This window comes from Anguilla anguilla, chromosome 5, assembly GCF_013347855.1.
Source record: "Anguilla anguilla isolate fAngAng1 chromosome 5, fAngAng1.pri, whole genome shotgun sequence".
Classification (NCBI taxonomy): domain Eukaryota; kingdom Metazoa; phylum Chordata; class Actinopteri; order Anguilliformes; family Anguillidae; genus Anguilla; species Anguilla anguilla.
Window position 1 is genome coordinate 41,025,979 of NC_049205.1, and position 19,265 is coordinate 41,045,243.

General features: G+C 46.7%; 1 protein-coding gene across 1 annotated transcript in view; it reads right to left on the reverse strand.

Moving 5' to 3' along the window:
- Nucleotides 1-8,103: 8,103 nt before the first annotated feature.
- LOC118226741 (homeodomain-interacting protein kinase 3-like) overlaps nt 8,104-19,265 on the reverse strand; it is a 50,058-nt gene continuing 38,896 nt past the window's right edge. The window contains 13 exon segments of the mRNA XM_035416578.1: nt 8,104-8,613; nt 9,095-9,225; nt 10,732-10,985; nt 11,553-11,699; nt 12,694-13,011; nt 13,330-13,488; nt 13,653-13,777; nt 14,450-14,571; nt 14,845-14,968; nt 16,071-16,230; nt 16,869-17,053; nt 17,374-17,460; nt 18,040-18,159. Coding sequence (XP_035272469.1) covers nt 8,170-8,613; nt 9,095-9,225; nt 10,732-10,985; nt 11,553-11,699; nt 12,694-13,011; nt 13,330-13,488; nt 13,653-13,777; nt 14,450-14,571; nt 14,845-14,968; nt 16,071-16,230; nt 16,869-17,053; nt 17,374-17,460; nt 18,040-18,159 — 2,376 coding nt within the window. The 3' untranslated portion in view covers nt 8,104-8,169.

Below are 19,265 nucleotides of genomic sequence, written 5' to 3' on the forward strand. Positions count from 1 at the left end.
TTGTAGAAGCATGGGACTCAGCATATGCAAATAGTAACTCACTTCTAACTGAATTGTGCTGCACCCTGGTGTATTGTGGTGCAATCGTTTTTTATGACTTGTATTTTATCAAATTTTTCTCTCATTCAACAATAACACATTCACTTACAGTATAGAAATTACATATAGTACATGCACACAATAAAAGACTGAGCCCAGATACATATACCACTTAAAGTTGCAATCCTCCATTTTTTCATAATAAAAAATGCCATGTGATACCTTTTCACACTGGCATGTTTGTAGCAATATTGATTCAATGTTTGAATTCATGCGTTTTATTTATTTTTTGTGTATTATTCATATATATATATATATATATATATATATATGCAATTTTCATGTCAACATATGCACAAGGTCCAATGATCATATTTGCATTTTCAGTATTCCTTGAATAACATATCATAGCTATGCCTCCCTCATCTTCACATTATATATATCGAGGTGCTTCCTCCCTTCGTGACATATTAGTCCATTACTGCAGGATAAAACATTCATCAGACAGAAAAGTAGTCATCCCTACCTCGTACCTCAACCAGGCTTACAGTGAAGGGAAATTACTCCATTTGTTTGGGCGGCTGCTTCAGGCTGAGTAGTGCAGCTGTAATTATGATGGAGAATATTTAAAGTACTTGTAAAAGATTTTTTCCATTATTTTTGTGTGAGTTTTTATGCCACGTTCTGTCAGACTGTCTTTGGTGCAAACATACAGTAGTTTTGATTTGATGTCATTGTATGCCCCCTTATTTATTTCTCCTTTCTCTCTTCAGGTAAGTACTTCAGTCATATATGATGGTACAATGCGCTGATTCATGGAATGTCTAAGTCAGCTAAACTGTGAGAGGGGAAGATCAATCAATGATTCAACCTTGATATGTTGATGTTAAAAAAATGCATTAATCCATTACTGGTTATACCCACAAGGTGGCAATGTTGTGTTGAAACAACATCCTGCTTCACTTTTTGGTTTTACCCAATTTCACAAAAACTAGTAATTTGCTTAAAAAATTCAGGATGAATTAAGCATGTTGCTTCAGTTTTAAATTCTCAAATCATAGATGATTGAGATGAGTGTCATCAAACCCTTCTTACATCACAACAATCCATAACCAAAAGGTCTATAGACAACTAGCATCTACAGTATTCAGATCTTGCAACTATGGCAGCAAGATTAACAAGCTAGGTATGTAATTTCAGGTAAATGCAAAAGTACTGGGGCAGTGACAATTATTATTATTATTTTTTTTGTCTTGGTTCTGTACTCCAGCACATTGGATTTGAAATAAAGTAATGAATATACTGCAAAGTTAAAGTGCGGACTGTCACAGCTTTACTTTTAGGGCATTTACATCAATATCAAATGATCTGGAATTATAGCCCTTTTAATAGATAGTACCCCATTTTACAAGAACAAAAGTAATGGGGAACCTTTGCATCATTATTTTATATACAAGGAAGCTAACAAAAGGTCTAGAGTTGATTCTAGGTGTGGAATTTGCATTTCGAGTCTGTTGCTGTAGTCTCTCAATGAGCACCAAATAACTGTCAATGCCAGTAAAGCAGGACAACAGGAGGCAAAACAATTTGAATAAATCAATTAGACATAGATAAAACATTGGGCATGTCAAAATCAAGTGTTTGATATGCTGTTAACAATCAAGAACACCCTGGTAAGCTCAGAGATAGCAAAGAACCCGGTAGACCACAGTAGTGGATGATCAAAGAAAATTTTCCAGTTGTGAGGAAAAACCCCTTTTTGACTGTCGAACAGATCAATAGCACTCTCCGGGATGTTGGCAAAGATGTCAAAGACTACCATAAAGAGCAGACTACACCAGCATAACCTCAGAGGGTTCACCATAAGATGCAAACCACTGGTAATCCTCAAGAGCAGAACAGCCAGATTAGTTTCCTAAAAGGTACATAAAAAAACTTAAGGGTTCTGGAACAAAGTCTTATGGACACATGGGGCAAGTATTAACCTATACCAAAGTGATGGAAAAAGGAAACTGTGGAGATATAAAGGAACTGCTCATGATCCAGCACTCCCTTCATATGTGACACTGTGTAATGTTATGGCTTGGACAGTATGGCTGCCACTGGAACTGGCTCACGTGTTTCCATTGGTAATGTGACTGCGGACAGCAGCAAGATGAATTCTGAAGAGTCCAGAAACATCTTTGCTCAGATCCAACCGAATCCCTCAAAACGCATTGGACAGCACTTCATCTTGCAGCAGGACAATGAGCCCAAACTAACTGCTAAAGCAACCAAGGAGTTTTTCCAGGGCCGAAAAGTTGAATGCTCTTGACTGGTAAAGTCAATCACATATCCTGAATCCATGCATTTCACTTGAAGACAAGACTGAAGGCAAAACGCCCCAGAAACAAGAACTGAAGACGGCTGCGGTGCAGACCGGGTAGTGCATCACCAAAAAAGATACCCAGCGTCTGAAAGATAGGATTGTAATGGCAGTCAGTCAACAATCATAGTGCCATTTTAACCAAGGACAGCATCATGTAGATCTTATATAAGTGTAACATGAATGCTTTATGCAAGCAGATCCTGGGGACAGCAGTTGCCCAATCAGATATGGTATGACATGCCAATGTGATTGACTTCATCTGTAGTTACATGAAACTTGCCATGCCAATTTATGGTTGTCCACATAAGAACCTCTTGCATCATGGTAATGACATTTGCTGCATCAGCAGTCACGTGACACACTATATGCTTAGTGAAGGTTACTGACATGATCTCTTATGAATGTTTACGCAGAGCTTGTGAAAGTGCTACATACAATTTATGAAGTGATATACTTCTTATATAGGGCCACTTAAATAGCGTTACCACATCTAGAATGTTGTAATTAAGCTTTTGTCATTGCAGATAAAAATCCACGTCACATTACAGTATTACTGTAAGACATTAGCTTTCTTACAGAAATGGTATACTTCAAAGTACTGTAAATATGCGTCGGTTTTGAAAATATATTCCAATATGGAAAAGCACTGAATTACCATACAACCTACTCATAATGAGGTGGCATTATATCACACCATTGTAATGTTATAATAATGGGAGAAGAATGTGATGGGTACACTTTGGTTTCATGAAATGAAAAATATGCTGTGATATTATGAAATCACTGTCGATGTACTTCTCTAATCCCTTTTAGCTCAGTCAATGTTTTGGCTTGAGGGGGTCGTGAAAGTAAGACTAGCAGTCTGAAAAGAAACAAACAGTGCCCTCTCTATGCAAAACTCAGTCAAAAGAACATAGCATGTCAGTTTGCTGCAGCAATAGATATTTTTTAATTCAAAGTGAATCTTGACAATAATACACCATAAATTCTTATTTTGACACTCACCATAAGAGTCACCTGGAAAACCCGCTTTTTGTGACAAAGTACATAAGGCTTGGTCACATTTAAATCACTGAGAACTAGAGAGAAATACTATCGCAAACTGTAAGAGACATTACATCCAGAAATTTATTTTCCCAGTCCTCATATTGTAAATATTGCACAGTGCAATTGCTACATGGCAAACTACTGTAGCATAAAATCAAAAGCAAATAAAAACAAAAAGGAAAGCCACAAATATTAAAACAGTAACGGTTCAAACTTAGTAATCAAGTCTATTTGCTGTGTATCTAAATAGATTACTCCATAACTTGCAGTGTGAATTAACTTTTGCTAACACAGCTAATTTGAAAATAAAAAAGGGAAATTGTAAAAACAGATCAAAATCAAATCAAACCAAGTAGTAAGGATTTAAGATTAATACAGTAGCACATTGGATTAATACAAAGACCCTGAATTAACTCCATTTTTAAAATAACACCAATCAGATACATAGAATTCTGCAAAAAAATAAATAAGGGACGTTTAAAAACTGCAGTGTTTGGTATATTTCATGTAAAAAAAAAAAAAAAGTAATTCGGTTTTCAACGCAATGTTGTATTATCAGATTTTAAAAACCTTTTCAGATGGTTAAATTGAACTAGGATTACTGTCTGTACAAACATAATCAACTGATTTACTTTGCACCTATGGTAAGTTTTGGCTAACATGGAGATTTTGTGCAGGCATATTTGCTGGTAAATACCATTACACAGAAACAGTTAAAATTCCACATACATATTAGAGTACAAATAACACAGCATGTGATTTGTCAAGTTCATAAGTTTTGTTTCCTTTTCTGCAATGAAATGCCAACTATAGACCCAGCTTTCTGTTTCCTTCAGATCAAGGTGCAACAGATTGAAATGAATTAGATTTTGTAACTAGTAATGCAGAGCTTCTTGCAAGCTGCAGTTGTAGACCTTTCTAATATTTATTTAGACCAATGTGTTGTTTTGACACCAGCTACCATCAAGGCATTGATTAACCCTTGCAATGGTTGTGGTCCTTTCAGAGCATTAAAGGTCGTTTAACAAAGGCAAAAGTTGTTTATCAATGAGCAATTAAAATCCAAGGACTTACTCTTAAGCAGGTAAGTCATAAATTCCTTAAACTCCACGTGTACATTCACAGTGCATATGTAAAGCTTTCTGAATGAGACTTGGATGTTCTGGGTGATAAGAACATTGAACAAATTTCCCTGACTGTGTAGCCTATAACAACCAAGATAATTTCTCACGAGGACCGGGAAGAAACATTTTATCGTTATTGTCCAAGTTTCGTGTGTTCAGCATTAGAAACTAATTTGATACAGCGTTTAAGTAGTAATTTAAATGTGAAGGGGTTTTCTAAACCGAACGATAACTTACAGCGATAACTACAGACAAGCTAAGAACACTTGACGGCAGAATGTCGCTACGGGAAAAATGAGAATACTGCAGCTGACTTGCTGGCGGAGTTATTTTTCCTAAAATGGGTTGGTAAAAGTCAAACGTCTTAAAGTGCCTTCTCGATGGGCTGTCGCAACGTGCTGAGACTTTATAGACAGGAAATGTGTCTTAAAATAACAGATGTCCTTAATGACCACTGTCCTGTACGGCCTGTGCCACCCTGCTTTAAAGACAGCCTGCAAAAGTAGTATTTTCCATCCCTGGAATGACGCCGAATGGCACGAGAGCGTATTTTATATATTCGTTTATTTGGTCGAACTGCCACTTTTGGAGTAGCGCTGTAGCCTACGTCACGGTCGGTTTGTATTGTATCGGATTGTTGCTTAACCCCCAGCACCTGGTGGGCGGGGTGGATCAGCAATCCTTCAGCGAGTGACCCACCTATACTCAAGGCACAAACACAGTGCTGCTTACACTGTCAACAACGTAAAGAACTGGAGGGGTGGCGAAATCGCGTAAAACAGAGATTCCTTCCTCGTCCTTAAACAGACCGACTCTCTATTTGGTTGAAGTGATTGGTTTCGTTTGGTGTGACTTAAAAAGTTGTTTCTGAAACGCATACGAAACACAACTTTGATTTGAGATTACATTGAACACATACAAAGGAAACGCGTCTGAAGCACAATTTTGATCTGTGATTACACGGAACACGTACAAAGGATCCGTACAAAACGTAAATGTACAACTGTCCATCGCAATGTGGGCGTCGTGTTTTAAAGGGCTGAAACAAACTGCTCGCACAAAATTCATGTCATCGACAAACGTTTTCAACAGAACACTGCAAATTCATTTCCATTAGGAAAAAAAGGCCAATGATTCCCACCTAAACCGACCCCAGTTATAGCTTATTGACAGTTATACAAGTGCTTAGTGGTGTATTATAAAGAAATGTTCTGAAGAATGCCATGGCATTTCCTTTGCAACTGTACTGACTGATAAATATAGAATACAGTGTTGCTGTAAACCGTATCAGTATGTTAGTATATAACTGCCATAATGAAAAGTTAAGTCAATCCTGCAAGCTATAGCCTTACACACGTCTACAAAATGCCAATATGAAAACATACAAAAATTAAGTTACATCAATACATCCATTTATATGCAGTGATGAGCCCAAGGGTTAATGAAGATAAAATACTGATGCAAAAAAAGAAAAAGAAAATCACATCCCCAAAACAACAAATTCAACTAACTTCCATCATTTGCAATACAGTAGTTACAATGACACTCCAAACATGAAAGCAAAATATTAAAATCAAAAACCCACTTCTATTTCAGGTAATTAGACCTATACAAAAATAAGATCGCTAAGTAGGAACTAAGTTAATCACCTAATTTCACAGCTATTTGAAGTGGCAATCATTATATAGCAGCTTATCTATGATACATTCAAGATAAATGATACAACATATTACTCGCCCAAAAGCTAAACATAGCCTCAACCATTTTGAATACCTTTTTTTTATATTAACCCCATCTCTAAATCTACAGTATACTTGAGGTCTATGCAGGAGGAATAGCTCACTTGCTTAGGAAATGAATTACAGTCTTTGGTGCTGCAAAAGCAACTTCATTTAAAGTAAAGACGAAACTTTACGCACATACTAAACCAAACCGAAAAAATGCACACAGCATATATATATATTCTCCCTGACGGAATGTATGAAATAAGCAGTCGACACCAACAAGCCATAACAAATGGTATAATAAAAGGGAAAATAAGTAAAATTTCATCATGCATAAATGAAAAATTGCACACAATATAACACACCATTTCAAGCTTTAACACTAAATAACTATTATATGATATATGCATGTGTATGCGTGTGTATGCATGCATGCATGTACGTATGTACGTATTTGTGTGTGTGTATATATGTATGTGAGTGTAAACACAAATACACACACATACATATGTATGCACACACGTGCACATGTGCATGTAGACACATACAAATACACACACGCAAGTGCACACAACCACACACACACACACACACACACAAACCACACACACACGCACGCGCACACGCACACACACATGCACACAAATCTATATCAAATACTGCATGGTTTGCTCAAGCCCAGATGAACCCACTACTACGAATCAAAGAGCAATCTGCATTTTTGTCTTTATCTAGCCAAAGCCATGCCCATCACACTTCTAAATATCTCAAAAAACCCCAAACTCTAAAATAAAAAAACAAATCAATTATTTAGATTGTATTGCAGTTCAGTGAACAGTATAAATACTGTTAGTAGTAAGAGTATACTAAATAGAAATTGATTATCAAATATTAAGTAATATTCAACGTTTGCTCTTTGCACACTAGTTCAGTCGGGAAAAGAAAAAGGAAAACAAAAACTGAACAGCAAGCATCTGCTACAGCAAAGCATGCCGTCTCGACAAAAACCAAAAACTCGCTTGTGTTTCTCAGATATACACCGAACGCAAAAGTAAGCATTGCTCTAGGTGATACATCGTATCTATGCATATATATGGGTGAATATATATACACATACACAAAATGCACCAACAGGTTTGAATTTCAAGTGCTGCAGTCCATTACATTTATATATTGGTAACATTGACATTAACCTCTGATATTTAAGGCACTATGTGTGGGAACGAGTTTACGATGCAGCGAGTTTCAGGACACGAACGATAAGAGCAACGTCGAGGCATCTTTTCCATTAAATTTTTCGCCCATGCAAGACATGCAGTGTGAGGAACAGCCTTTTCCATTAATTGACTCCACATTGAAAACACCAAAGACACTGAAAAAATACAAATAGTTAAACAAACACACTGCACGGAGGGCGGGGGGGGGGGGAACACATGTGCATCTGTTGCTCTAAATCTGGATACTGGGATGGCTTTACACGTGTTATGTGTGTCTTGCACAAGTTAGAAGGCAATATAGAAAAATAGAGGGTGCAAAAATGTGACTCCTGCCCCTGTTATGCCCCTGTTTTGGAGTTACCGTAGAAGATTCCAATGAGAAGGTATAACAAATGTGCAAAAAACACATTAAAAGTGAGTTTCGTTCTTTTCTCTTTCTCCCCAGAACTCTTTAAAGCTCGAAGTTTCGATTGCACCCGGGTCTGCATGATTCCGAAGTAGCCATTTCTGCCGCGCCACGGCTTCGGCTACCGAAACCGCGCCGTCTCCGCTCCCTGGCGCCGGCGCTCGCCTCGCTCCGGGGCCCCGGCGGCGGGCGGGGGGGTGGTGGCCCGCGCGCCCGCCGCACCCCCCCGCCGTCGCCCCGCCGCTCAGATGTAGGGGTACTGGCTGAGTTTGGTGGGGCTGAGGGGGAAGCCGGCGTAGGCGGGCGAGGCGATGTAGGAGTGGGGCGGGAAGAGGGGCTTGAACTGGCTCTGGTGGACGGTGGGCGAGGGCAGCAGCCGGTGGTTGATGCCCACGGTCACCTGGTGCACGATGCCGCCCGGGTGCGAGATGCCGTAGGCGGGCGGCAGCATGGGCCGCGTGGTGCAGGGCGAGGCCAGCATGTGGGCCACGGGCGCGGCCGTCACCAGGGGCCCCGAGGGCGGGTACGGCAGCAGGGCCGGGTGCGGCGGGTGCGCCGTAGTGTGGTTGGGGCTGCCCTGGGGCAGGGTGAAGGTGTGCCCGTGCACCGTGGGCGGGATGTAGGCCTGCTGCCGCCGGTGGCTGTAGTTTCCGTTCCACTCCTGGTGGCAGGAGGCGTAGTGCTGGACCTGCACGAGGAGGAGGAGGAGGAGGAGGAAGACGAGGAGGAGGAGGATTAGGAGCAGGAGGAGGAAGAGGGCACGGCAGGTGTTCAGGTACCTCTATTCATTCATAGCCAGCTATTTGATCACACATTGATATGGGCTATGACTCATCATACTGACACACATCGTTTTGAAATACAAGCAAAAATGCATGTGAACTGTACACCACGCTAACAACATGAGGACATGGTCTGTGATCGGACATTAAGTGGGCTGTGCCAATAGCAGGTTTTACAGAACAGACAAACTTGCGCAAAACAAGACAGGCTGGGGGGGAAGAGTGATCTCAGCTCATTTGCGTCAGTACAGAGGAACCCTCCAGGGGATAAAAATCACACTTTCTTCCCCTTTCAGGTCAACCGCAGCGCTGCGGTCTGGAATCGCCCAGGTTGGGCACAGGCCGGACGATCGGCGGAGGGGGAGGGGGAGGGGGAGGGGCGCTCACCTGCCCAAAGCCCAGGTGTTGCTGCTGGAATGCCGAGGTCATCTTGTGCTGGCGGTTGAGGAGGGGGGTGGAGTGGTGGTTCTGACGCCCGGGCCCGCAGCGCCCCTTGGACTGGCAAGAGGAGTCTAAGGCTGAGACCACGGACGAAACACGTTAAGAGGAGGCCGAAGGGGAGCGAACCGGTCGCTTCGCTCTGAACAAGTCAACCGGGGCAGGCACGCCGCGGGCCGGAACGAACCGGAACCAGCTTCCAACCCAGCGCCTCGGTCGCCAAAAAAGACCCAGCGCCAGCAGCGGCTTCGGCTCCAACGACACCTCCCCTCGCTCCCGAGCAGAGAAGCCGCGTCTGGCGCTAGGCTTTTACCGCGATTAGCCGGCGAGTAGAAGGTTCGGTTCAATTCCGACCTTAATTTGCCCTAACTGACTAATGGGGGGGGGGGAAGTGTAGTGTAACTTCTGTTTTATTTCTAAGAAGACCCATTTAAAGTAATATCGGGGGTGATGAAAGCCAATTGGAAACTAACCGCAAACTTCTTTATAGCTGTAAACGAAACTGTTTTCTAAAAATACCCCCCCGCGAAGCCGATATAGCTGCGCTGGGGCTTACGTGCGGATCAGTTTCAGAAATGTGCGAATGCTCCAAGGGGGACGGGGAGCCGTTTTCACGAAACGCAATATCAGGGCATATCAATTCCAAACTTTACAGTCACCCCGTCAACAGTGCCGTATATATTACCTGCCATTCAGTGGGTTTGGAAATAGCACAATCCCAATGGCCGTGGGGTCAACCAAAGGTCACGGTGATTGATGTGCGTCTTCGATGCATGCTACAAGGCTCGCATGAAGCCTTTCGCGAAACCTGCATAATGCTTCATAATGCTTGACGTAAGCATTCGTTAAAAAAAAAACACGCACAAACCCGCACACACCGCGGAGAGGTCTCGTTTTCACGAGCGACGACGACCGCGTACGGAGGTCCACAATCAACGGTTATGAGAGCATTATGCAGCCGCGACGTACACTCGGCTTTATAACATGCATTCCGAATGGAGTTTTTGGCCGTATGGTGGGATGCGGCAGCGTAATATATCTCTCACTGTAGGCTCAGTTACGGGCAAACCAGAGCGAACGGAAAACAAGAGCAGGAGAGATTTACAAGGGAACCAGTTACTGATTGCATCCACTCAAAAAACCGTACGGAACCCAGGCTGACCGTAGCAGCACAGCAGCCCCCGCATTCACCTGTTATAGCCTCTCAGACTTATAAAGGAGGGGCAATCCCCTGTCCAAGTCATGTGACCTGCAAAGCAGACATTAGCACCGGTGATTGCATCTGACCCACTGACAGCAGCTCTAATCCACTTTCACAGCATTACCCACCCACGTACACGTCACAAACACGATCGAGCAGTGCGTCTGTGAACCACAAAGGATGCGCAGGCTAACCTTACATTACCTTATTAGGGTTGAAATGGAAACCTACATGACGACAGAACAGGGCTGGGCAAGTCATGCTTTAGCATTACAGATTGCAGGAAGCAGGCTTCATTCACCGGCTGCATGACCTTTACAGGAGCCGGAATGGCGGCCGGTTTGTTCACAATGCGGCCATTTCACAGCACGGGCGGCGTAGTCACCTGTGTTGACCACGTGCTCGTCGGCGATGGAGTTGTTGTTGTGCACTCGCATGGGCGGGACCACCATGGTGCGCACGGCGGGCTTGCGGGGCTCGGTCGCCGGGGCGATGCGGGCGGGGCGGGGCTCCCGGTTCCGGTTGCCGTCGCTGATGTAGCGGCTCTCCATGAAGGGGCTCTCGTTCGGGCCCGAGGAGTCCGAGGCCGGCGAGCCGTCCACCGTGTCGCAGCCGCTCTCCTGCTCCTCGTCCGACATGCTGGGGGGACAGGCCAGAGCAATCGCACTCAGAATTCACTATGCGGCACTGGAAATCTAGTTATGTAATCCCGCGTGAGGCAGACCAATGAACATCACGCTCCAAATCATGTCACAACAATGCTAGCAAATCTAACTCAGAGAAAACTAGATTTGCTGATGACTATTAATTAAAACAAATTAGAATTAGAAGTTCAAACAGAAAAGTTCTTTGTCACTGTTTGGTTGTACATTTTCTATGTATATACTGTAGAAAACAACTAACAAGCTTAAGCATAATGAAACAAAGGAACTCATATGAAGTATTTCATAAGAATAGTTCTAACATACTGACTAAAAAAAACTAATCTGAAGTACTTTATAAGCACAGTTCCAGTTAAAGCCTGGTTAATTAAAATAAATCCAGGAAAAACTGTCACACATCCACGCACTGGTGCTAAACCAAAGCTAAGCAGCACCATCCGTTCACGCGGTTAGCGCACTGCTAAAGCAATAACGAGCAGACGCGTCACATACTTTACAGAGCGTGTCGGGGCAGGAGCGGGGCGAGGCGGGGGTTCGGCCTTACCTGTTGGGCCTCTTGCAGGGGGAGGGGCTGGACTGCGCGGAGGCGGAGGAGCTGGTGCTCAGGGTGCTGTCGGGGCTGCTGAGGGAGCACACGCGCTCCATGTTCAGGGTGCTCTGACACGCCTCGCAGTCCGGGCTGCCTTTGCACCTGCGGGGGGGGAGGAAACGGTCACGCGGGTCAAACAAGCTAGCCACAGTCCATGCTAGCCTCAACACATTTCAGGCCATAATTTGAATGCACAACTTTACAACCGAGAGGAGGAGCCAGCAAAACGGCAGACATGGGTCAAATACGTATTTGTTTTGGATTCAAAGACTTTTCCACGCTTTACTGATCTTGTCTGGTGTACTGGAACCAATGAAATACTCTCAAAGTGTAAGCCGTGCCTTCTGGTCATACTGGCAGGCTCAATTACACCAGGCAAGATCAATAGAGCACAGAAAAGTATGTGAGCCAAAAACAAGTACGTATTTGACCCAGGTCTGCAACAGAGCTGATGTGCGGTCAATGTTTGGGGCAAATGGTGGTACCTTGTAAGAGTTACTGCTGAACACATTCAAACCGAAGGTTCTAATTTGTGAACCGGTAACGATTCAATTAAGAAGGACACAAGAGGAGGGGAACAATTTTCACCACTGATTACCTGCAGTCCTGTTTTTATGAGCAAATACCACATTTATTGAAATGCACTGTAACACCAAACTTGTAAACGTGCTTTATGGCAGCTATTTTTGTCTGCTGCCAACTTCCGAACATTAACACTCACAGCGAACAGAAAAGGTTTGGACTTGTTTGCGAACGTTAGCCGACATTGCGTCGGCCTGGCTGAAAGCACATCTGGTTCAACGGTTTCAGAACACACCGTGCGCTCTTCTAAATCACTGCAATGTTTTATTGCACAGTAATGCAAGCGGCTATATTTACTTGACCCCGAGTGCACTGGATTAATGAGTGCAGGCTAACAGGCTAGGCTGGCTGTTTCGAGGCACTGTGCGTGTTCACGATGTCGCAGGCTAAAACCCAGGGCGAGACACCGCGAGGTGCTAATGGCACTTAGCCGCTGTGTACACAGTTTAATGTGTACAATGTGACCAGGGCAAAGGGCGTCCGGGTGACGAAAGGGCGCCGAAGGGTGACTCACTCCCCCAGCGAGTGCCTCGGGCCGCTCTCCTCCTCCTCCTCGGCGTCCGTGTCGCTGCTGATGGTGATGACGCTGCCGGCGGGGCTGGGCGAGTCGGCGATGATCACCGTCTGCCGCTGCTTGTGGGATACGGTCAGCTCCTCAGGGTCCTGCCCCGCCTTGCAGTAGCTCCGCCTCTCCCGCTCCTGCGCCTCAGGCTCCGCCTCTGGCCCCGCCTCCGGGCAGGGCTGCTCCTTCGCGACCTTCACGGCGTCCGGTATCTTCGGGGACTGGCATGCCGAATTCTGGACGTTGGTGTTGTGCAGGAAGTTGTTGCTTCTGCAGCGATGAGCATGTAAGGCAAAAGGGACGTTAAAACTGGAACTGCTGGAATACTGTGCTACATATTCAGGGTTAACAAACAAACAACTTAAGAACGCATCAGATTTTGAAGTCTAACTTCTAATTAGGTTGCGTTAATCAAGTGAGATTCCAGCCGTCTTACAGAATAATTAATATAATGGTAAACATCTTTCATTTAAATCCTGGCCTTTATACAGTCTTTTCATAAAACTGTAGAGCATTGTAACAATTGTGCATTTTGTGCAAATGTAAGAAAGTACTGTGAGAGAAGACATGCTTTGCAGACCCGCTCACCTGTTCTGACAGGGCTTGCTCCTCTTGTTAGCGTGCGGCTGGGGCCACACAACGTGCGCGATGCCGATGTTGATTGGCTGGGCCGACATGCCCATCTGGTTGGCTAGAAGAGGCTGGGGCATCATGGTGCCGTAATGGTTGCCGTGGGGTCGCATTTTGCTGTAAGCACACGGAACGGTGCCGAGAGTTAAAATCCCCAGTAAAATGTGCTGATGTCACTGCCGAGGTTAACAGTACAAAAGCGATGCTACAGCCGAGAAGGATAGGATCGAATGGACCAGGATTAGGGTTCGTTCTAATTTGGCAGCCCTCCCTGTCCTCACCTCCAGTCCCCCAGTCTCTGTGGGCCGGCCACAGTGTCCGACGCCAGCGTGGTGGGCGGGGGTGCCACCTGCGCCACCTGCTGCCAGGCTGGAACCAGAATCTGCTGGGCCCGGTTGGACCATGTCTGCTGCAGGACACAAGGACGTTAGCGCTTCTCTCTTATTTGTGCCGATTCCTGAACCTCTCGCTCTCCCGAGTAATGACTCCTGAGTCACGCTCCTGAGTCACGCTCCTGGTTAACGACTCCCGAGTCACTCTCCTGGGTAATGACTCCTGAGTCTCTCTCCTGTGTCACGCTACTGGTTAACGACTCTCGAGTCACTCTCCTGGGTAATGACTCCCGAGTCTCTCTCCTGGCTAATGACTCCCGAGTCTCTCTCCTGGCTAATGACTCCCGAGTCACTCTCCTGGGTAATGACTCTCGAGTCACTCTCCTGGGTAATGACTCCCGAGTCTCTCTCCTGGCTAATGACTCCCGAGTCACTCTCCTGGGTAATGACTCCCGAGTCTCTCTCCTGGCTAATGACTCCTGAGTCACTCTCCTGGGTAATGACTCCCGAGTCACTCTCCTGGGTAATGACTCCCAAGTCTCTCTCCTGTGTAATGACTCCCGAGTATCTCTCCTGTGTAATGACTCCCGAGTCTCTCTCCTGTGTAATGACTCCCGAGTCACTCTCCTGTGTACTGATCAACGAATGTGTCTCTCACCAGTGTAATCACCACGTGTGAATGACCTCACCTGTGCAATCATCCGTGAATTAGTCTCCCGCCAACGAGCCCTGGATGTGTCACTCACCTGTGGAATGACTCCCGGTCGTATCTGTAAGGGCTGAACAGGCGGGGCTTGGGTCACCAGCGGTACAGTGTTCTCCATCCTGACGGCATAGCCAGCAGGCTTGCTCGGGTTGGGAGGGATTCCTGCAGGAGTGTACAGGCATGTAACTGCACACCTCGGCTTCTGATTTGCATTTTATGAACCATCCCAGAGTGCAGTGGGGTAAACACGCTTCTGTTTCTATACAATCACACTTAGTTCCACTATAGCTGCCATTTTCCCCTGAAATTGTATTGAAAGCGTATATACCAGAAACCATCAATATTTTCACGAGATTCATAGTAAGTAAACATATGATATTGTGTGAGGCTGTCCAGCTCCCTTCTGCATAGAATGCTTGGTAAAAGGGGCTGTACCTTGAATAGTAGGAGGGCAGAGGATGAGCGTTTGCTGAAAGGAGTCACTGCACCCAAACTGAGCACTTCCTGTCTGCAACGGTATCCCAGGGTGCATCACAGAGGGAGCGGACGGCGCCAACGCCTGGAAAGGGGAAGAGGAGCGAACAGGATTAGGACACGCACGAGCTCATTTACTAACTGGCAACATTAAAAACATCACAAGCAGCCATTACAAAGCACTGTGTGAGCAAACGGCAACAGTACGGAAAGGACCTGACATGACCATCACGCACCAGTAGGTGGCAATACAGTAGCAAAAAAAAAAAAAAAAAAAAAAAAAAAGGCAGTGACTTCATGACTTCACTGAGGCCAACAGAGCGATGATCAAAGAGCGAAGCGCGTGTGCTCGGATCAAAGGTCGCCGCTCCCTGTGCGAAAAACGAACCGATTGGCGGTGTCCACGGGCAACCTGCACGTGACCGCACACTTTGAGTCATGAGGGGGCCCTCCCCTTCCACGTCTCTGGAATCACAACAGCCATGGCAACCTGAAAACACTCGTTCTTCCCGGGTTTCAAAACCAGGAGAATTCCCAGCTGAGGATGATGAAACGTCCTCCGCTTCTCAACGTGAACAGGCCGGCTTTGTGAGGAGACTATTTCGCCACCGCCGTAGAATTTTCATGTCTCGTTTTGCAATAACGGAACAGGAAGAAATGTTGGCGCAACCGATCGAAACGATAGCAGTCACTACTGGTGCATACAAGCAAACATACAGAAAACTGTATTTAATTAACAGGCTTCATTTGAATTCATTTGAATTCATACACACAAATGTCGATAGTTAATTAGCTAACGCGGGAACCTCAACTTTCAAACATGTATCTGCTGTGACTGACAGCTGTATGACAGGCAGAACCGACATGGAGCCTCTGCCACCGCAGTGCTCTGAGGCCTTTAATCTTCAATCGGTATCAATCGCACAGGAAATGACTGGATACAGGTGTTGGTAAAGACAGCAGAGTCAGAAGCCATCTTCCACACTTCTTGTTCTCTGGCCCGTTCTCAGCAAATGGCCGTCCGTCCCTGCTGTCAAAAGGCGGGGCCTAACTGACTAACGCGTGAGTAACTCCGCTCTGGAGGGCTGTCTCCTTGGAGAAGGCACACGCCACGCAGGGACGAACGGCCACCTGGGCCGCGGGGTCGAGCGAAAAGCGCGTTGGTGGCTGGCCGGTCGTCCCCTTACTTGAGTGTGAACGGCGCCCATCTTGTTGAAGGCCACGGGGAGGTTGCCCGGGTTGCCGGGGGCGACGGGCCTCATGAACGGCGCCTTGTTGCGGTTGAGGACGTCGTAGGCGCTGGGCCGTAACCTGCACAGGTCCATGATGTGGAAGCAGGATTTGACGCTGCCGAGACAGAAGGCGAAGGGGGTCCAATGAGAGGGATGGAACGGTCCCACAGACAGCTGCTATGCTAAAACCACGGCTATGCTATGACCTTTAAATGCAGTTTAGCAGCATGCTATGTGAGGTCTGAATTCAGGGCACAAGGCCAGCACGTTTTTAACAGCAATCTGCTACCAATTCCTAGCGCTAGTTGATCTGCATTCACATTTGCTTAAATACAAACATTTCCAATAAACAGTCAGTATCATGCAACAATTCAGGAATGAAGAAGCGGTGCGTTTAAGTCTGACATCCAACATACAATTTTGGACATTAAAACTGTCAACAAATGTATTTCCTTTGTAAGGTTTTCAGGAATCATGTACATCATTAGAGTAAATGCCTTTCTTAACACCACACCACCCTTTAGCCAAAGGCTCGTTTTCATGTACGATCGCTGCATAACAAGTGCACTGCAGCAAGCAGTGCTAAACTAGCTCAGCTCATTTTTCTTAATAGCTACACAGTAGCTTCAGCGCAAGCATGAGCCACGGAAAGATCGCCCCAGCGGATAAACTTGGCGGTAACGTATTGCGTCACAGCGTTAGCGGTCGCCATGGTCCCTGGGGGGGAGGGGGGGGGGGTGCAGGGGGACGTACTGGTTGCTGTGGGGGAAGTCCAGGAGGTGCTGCATGTTGACAAAGGGGTGGCCCAGGACCTCGGCCGGGACGATCCTCTGCTCCGCGTCGATCAGCAACATCTTCTTCAGCAGGCCCACAAACTCTCCGCGGTCCGCCTTCTCCGCCATCGAGTCACTTCCTTCCATATTCATCACCATGTTCACCTGCGGACGCAGACGGCCGGGTTTTTAACGCGTCGTCCTCCTGCTGCGTTCGCGCGACCCGTCCGCGACGAACGATCAAATGTGAAGGACGGCGAAAAGTCACGGCTCAAATTAATACGCGACCCCGTTTCTACATGACTGATATAGCCGTAGACAGTCCGTTTCCTGGTTTAGTCGCATCGTTCGCATGGAAAATATTTTCTAGCATAGCATGTGTAGCTTAACGTATATATTCAGACAGCGGACAGCTGAACTCAGTGGCAGTGCAAATTCAGAGTCTGGGTTCAAACCTAGGGCTCCGCTGCTCTGGAGACACTTACATGCGCTATATCATCCAAACAGCTGAAGATGTACTTCCTGGCTTCCTTTGACTTCATCCCTGTCTCCGCCTCGTGCTCCTCCGTTGTCTGCAGAGAAAATGAAAGGTTTGACTGGGAGGGAAAGAAAAAAACAAAACAAACAAAAAAAAAAAAAAAAGAAAAACAAGGGCTGGTTCTGTGGGTTACCGTCAGTTCAAAGCTTCAGTCTAATGTGTGAAAATGCTGTGGGCTGTATGGGGCTGGAGCCAACCCAAATTACCCAAGCCCTGTGTGAGTTAGTATTAAAGCTACGGGTTCAGCGGGACTGCCCTTTCTCGTCTAACAGAGCTGAGCCGCGGCGAGCGCCTGCAGGAAACTCCCCGCCATGTTGGCTCGCCGTGGGCTCAGGGGCGGGGCGGGTGTCTGCTCCAGCGGCGACGCCGGAATTCCAGCTCTTCAGCTCCGCCCCGGTCGGGAGCCGGAACGGCTTCGCGTGGGAGCGGTTCGCCAGGTGTGTGTGTGTGTGTGTGTGGGCGTGCGTGCGTGGGGGTGAGCGAGTGCGCTCGTCTGTGTGTCAGAGAGGCGTGTCCCGTAAGGAAGACGGAACGGTTGGGCGTGTGCGTGTGTGTGCACGTGCGCGTGTGTGTGTGTGAACGGCGGGACGGGGGGGGGGAGGGGGGCGCTCGCCTTCAGCCTCCAGGCCGCGTACGGGGAGTCCGACTCCCGGCAGAAGAAGCGGGCCGTCTTCGTCCCCGCGTTCAGGACCTGCTCGCCCGGCAGCCCCTGCGTCTGAGAGATGTAGCGAATCTGAGGGAGGAGGGAGAGAGAAAGGGATTTGGCCAGGTGTTCATTCGTTCGTCGTTATTCGAGACGAACACCAGAACTCACCACCGCCTTTAAAACAGCACGTCCCCACCCCCATTTGCATATAGCTGCTCTACCTGAATGTCGGTACATGGAATATCATCAACATGCACCATTTACATAACACATAGTTAAATAACTGAATCTCATCAAAAACTAGTTTAAACCCAACCCCAATGCCAGTTGGGCATTCATTCTACACTCATTCGTAGAACACGTAGAGTTATTCGGCTGAAAAATAATGAAACAACAAGAGAGAAAGGTTCAAAAGTTTTGTAGATTTTGTATGGAAACTACCTGAAATCATCCAGTACAATGTTGCAAATGTAGAAAAAGTTGCTTGAGAGGCATGAACGCAATGGCTCAACAACCACCCTACATGAGGTCAGTTGTTAACTAATCAACAACACGTTGACTAAAATCAAACTCATTCATGCACAAGACTAAATAAATAACAGTTCTGAAAGGTTAAGGAGTGAAACAGCCAAATTTTGGGATACAAAAATTAATACTGAAAGGGCAGGAGCTGCTTGGGACAGTGTGTTCTTACTGCCTATTGTTGTTAATCTTTCAGAAGGTACTTCTCTCCTGTTTCTGCTCCCAGGTTGGACATAGGTAATGGGCCAAACCCCGGTGAACAGGGCTCCGCGTTCGCGGCTCGAAGACGGCGGGCGGTGATTTGTTGGCCAAGGCCGTGGCCCCGTCACCCCGACCCCCTCTGACGCCGGCGTGTCGGACGGAAGGGCTCCGCTAAGCCGCTCTCCCGCGTTGGGAAGGGTGAGGTAAGCGCGTCGGCATTCCGAGACTCCCGGCCATCTCCCCCCAGAATGCCGCGCTCTATCGAGCCGGGAAGCTCTCGCGCCGCGGACACCCCCCCCCACCCCACCCCACCCCCTACCCCCACGCTCTACTCCAAACTCGTACCAGGGCGCGGGGGCCCCCGACCGGAAAGAGGCTTCCCGCCTCGCTGTGCGGACGTGGGATGGACGGGCGGGCGGGCGGGCCAGCGAATGAAAGGGGGGGGGGGGGGGGGCGGACGCGGGAGGATC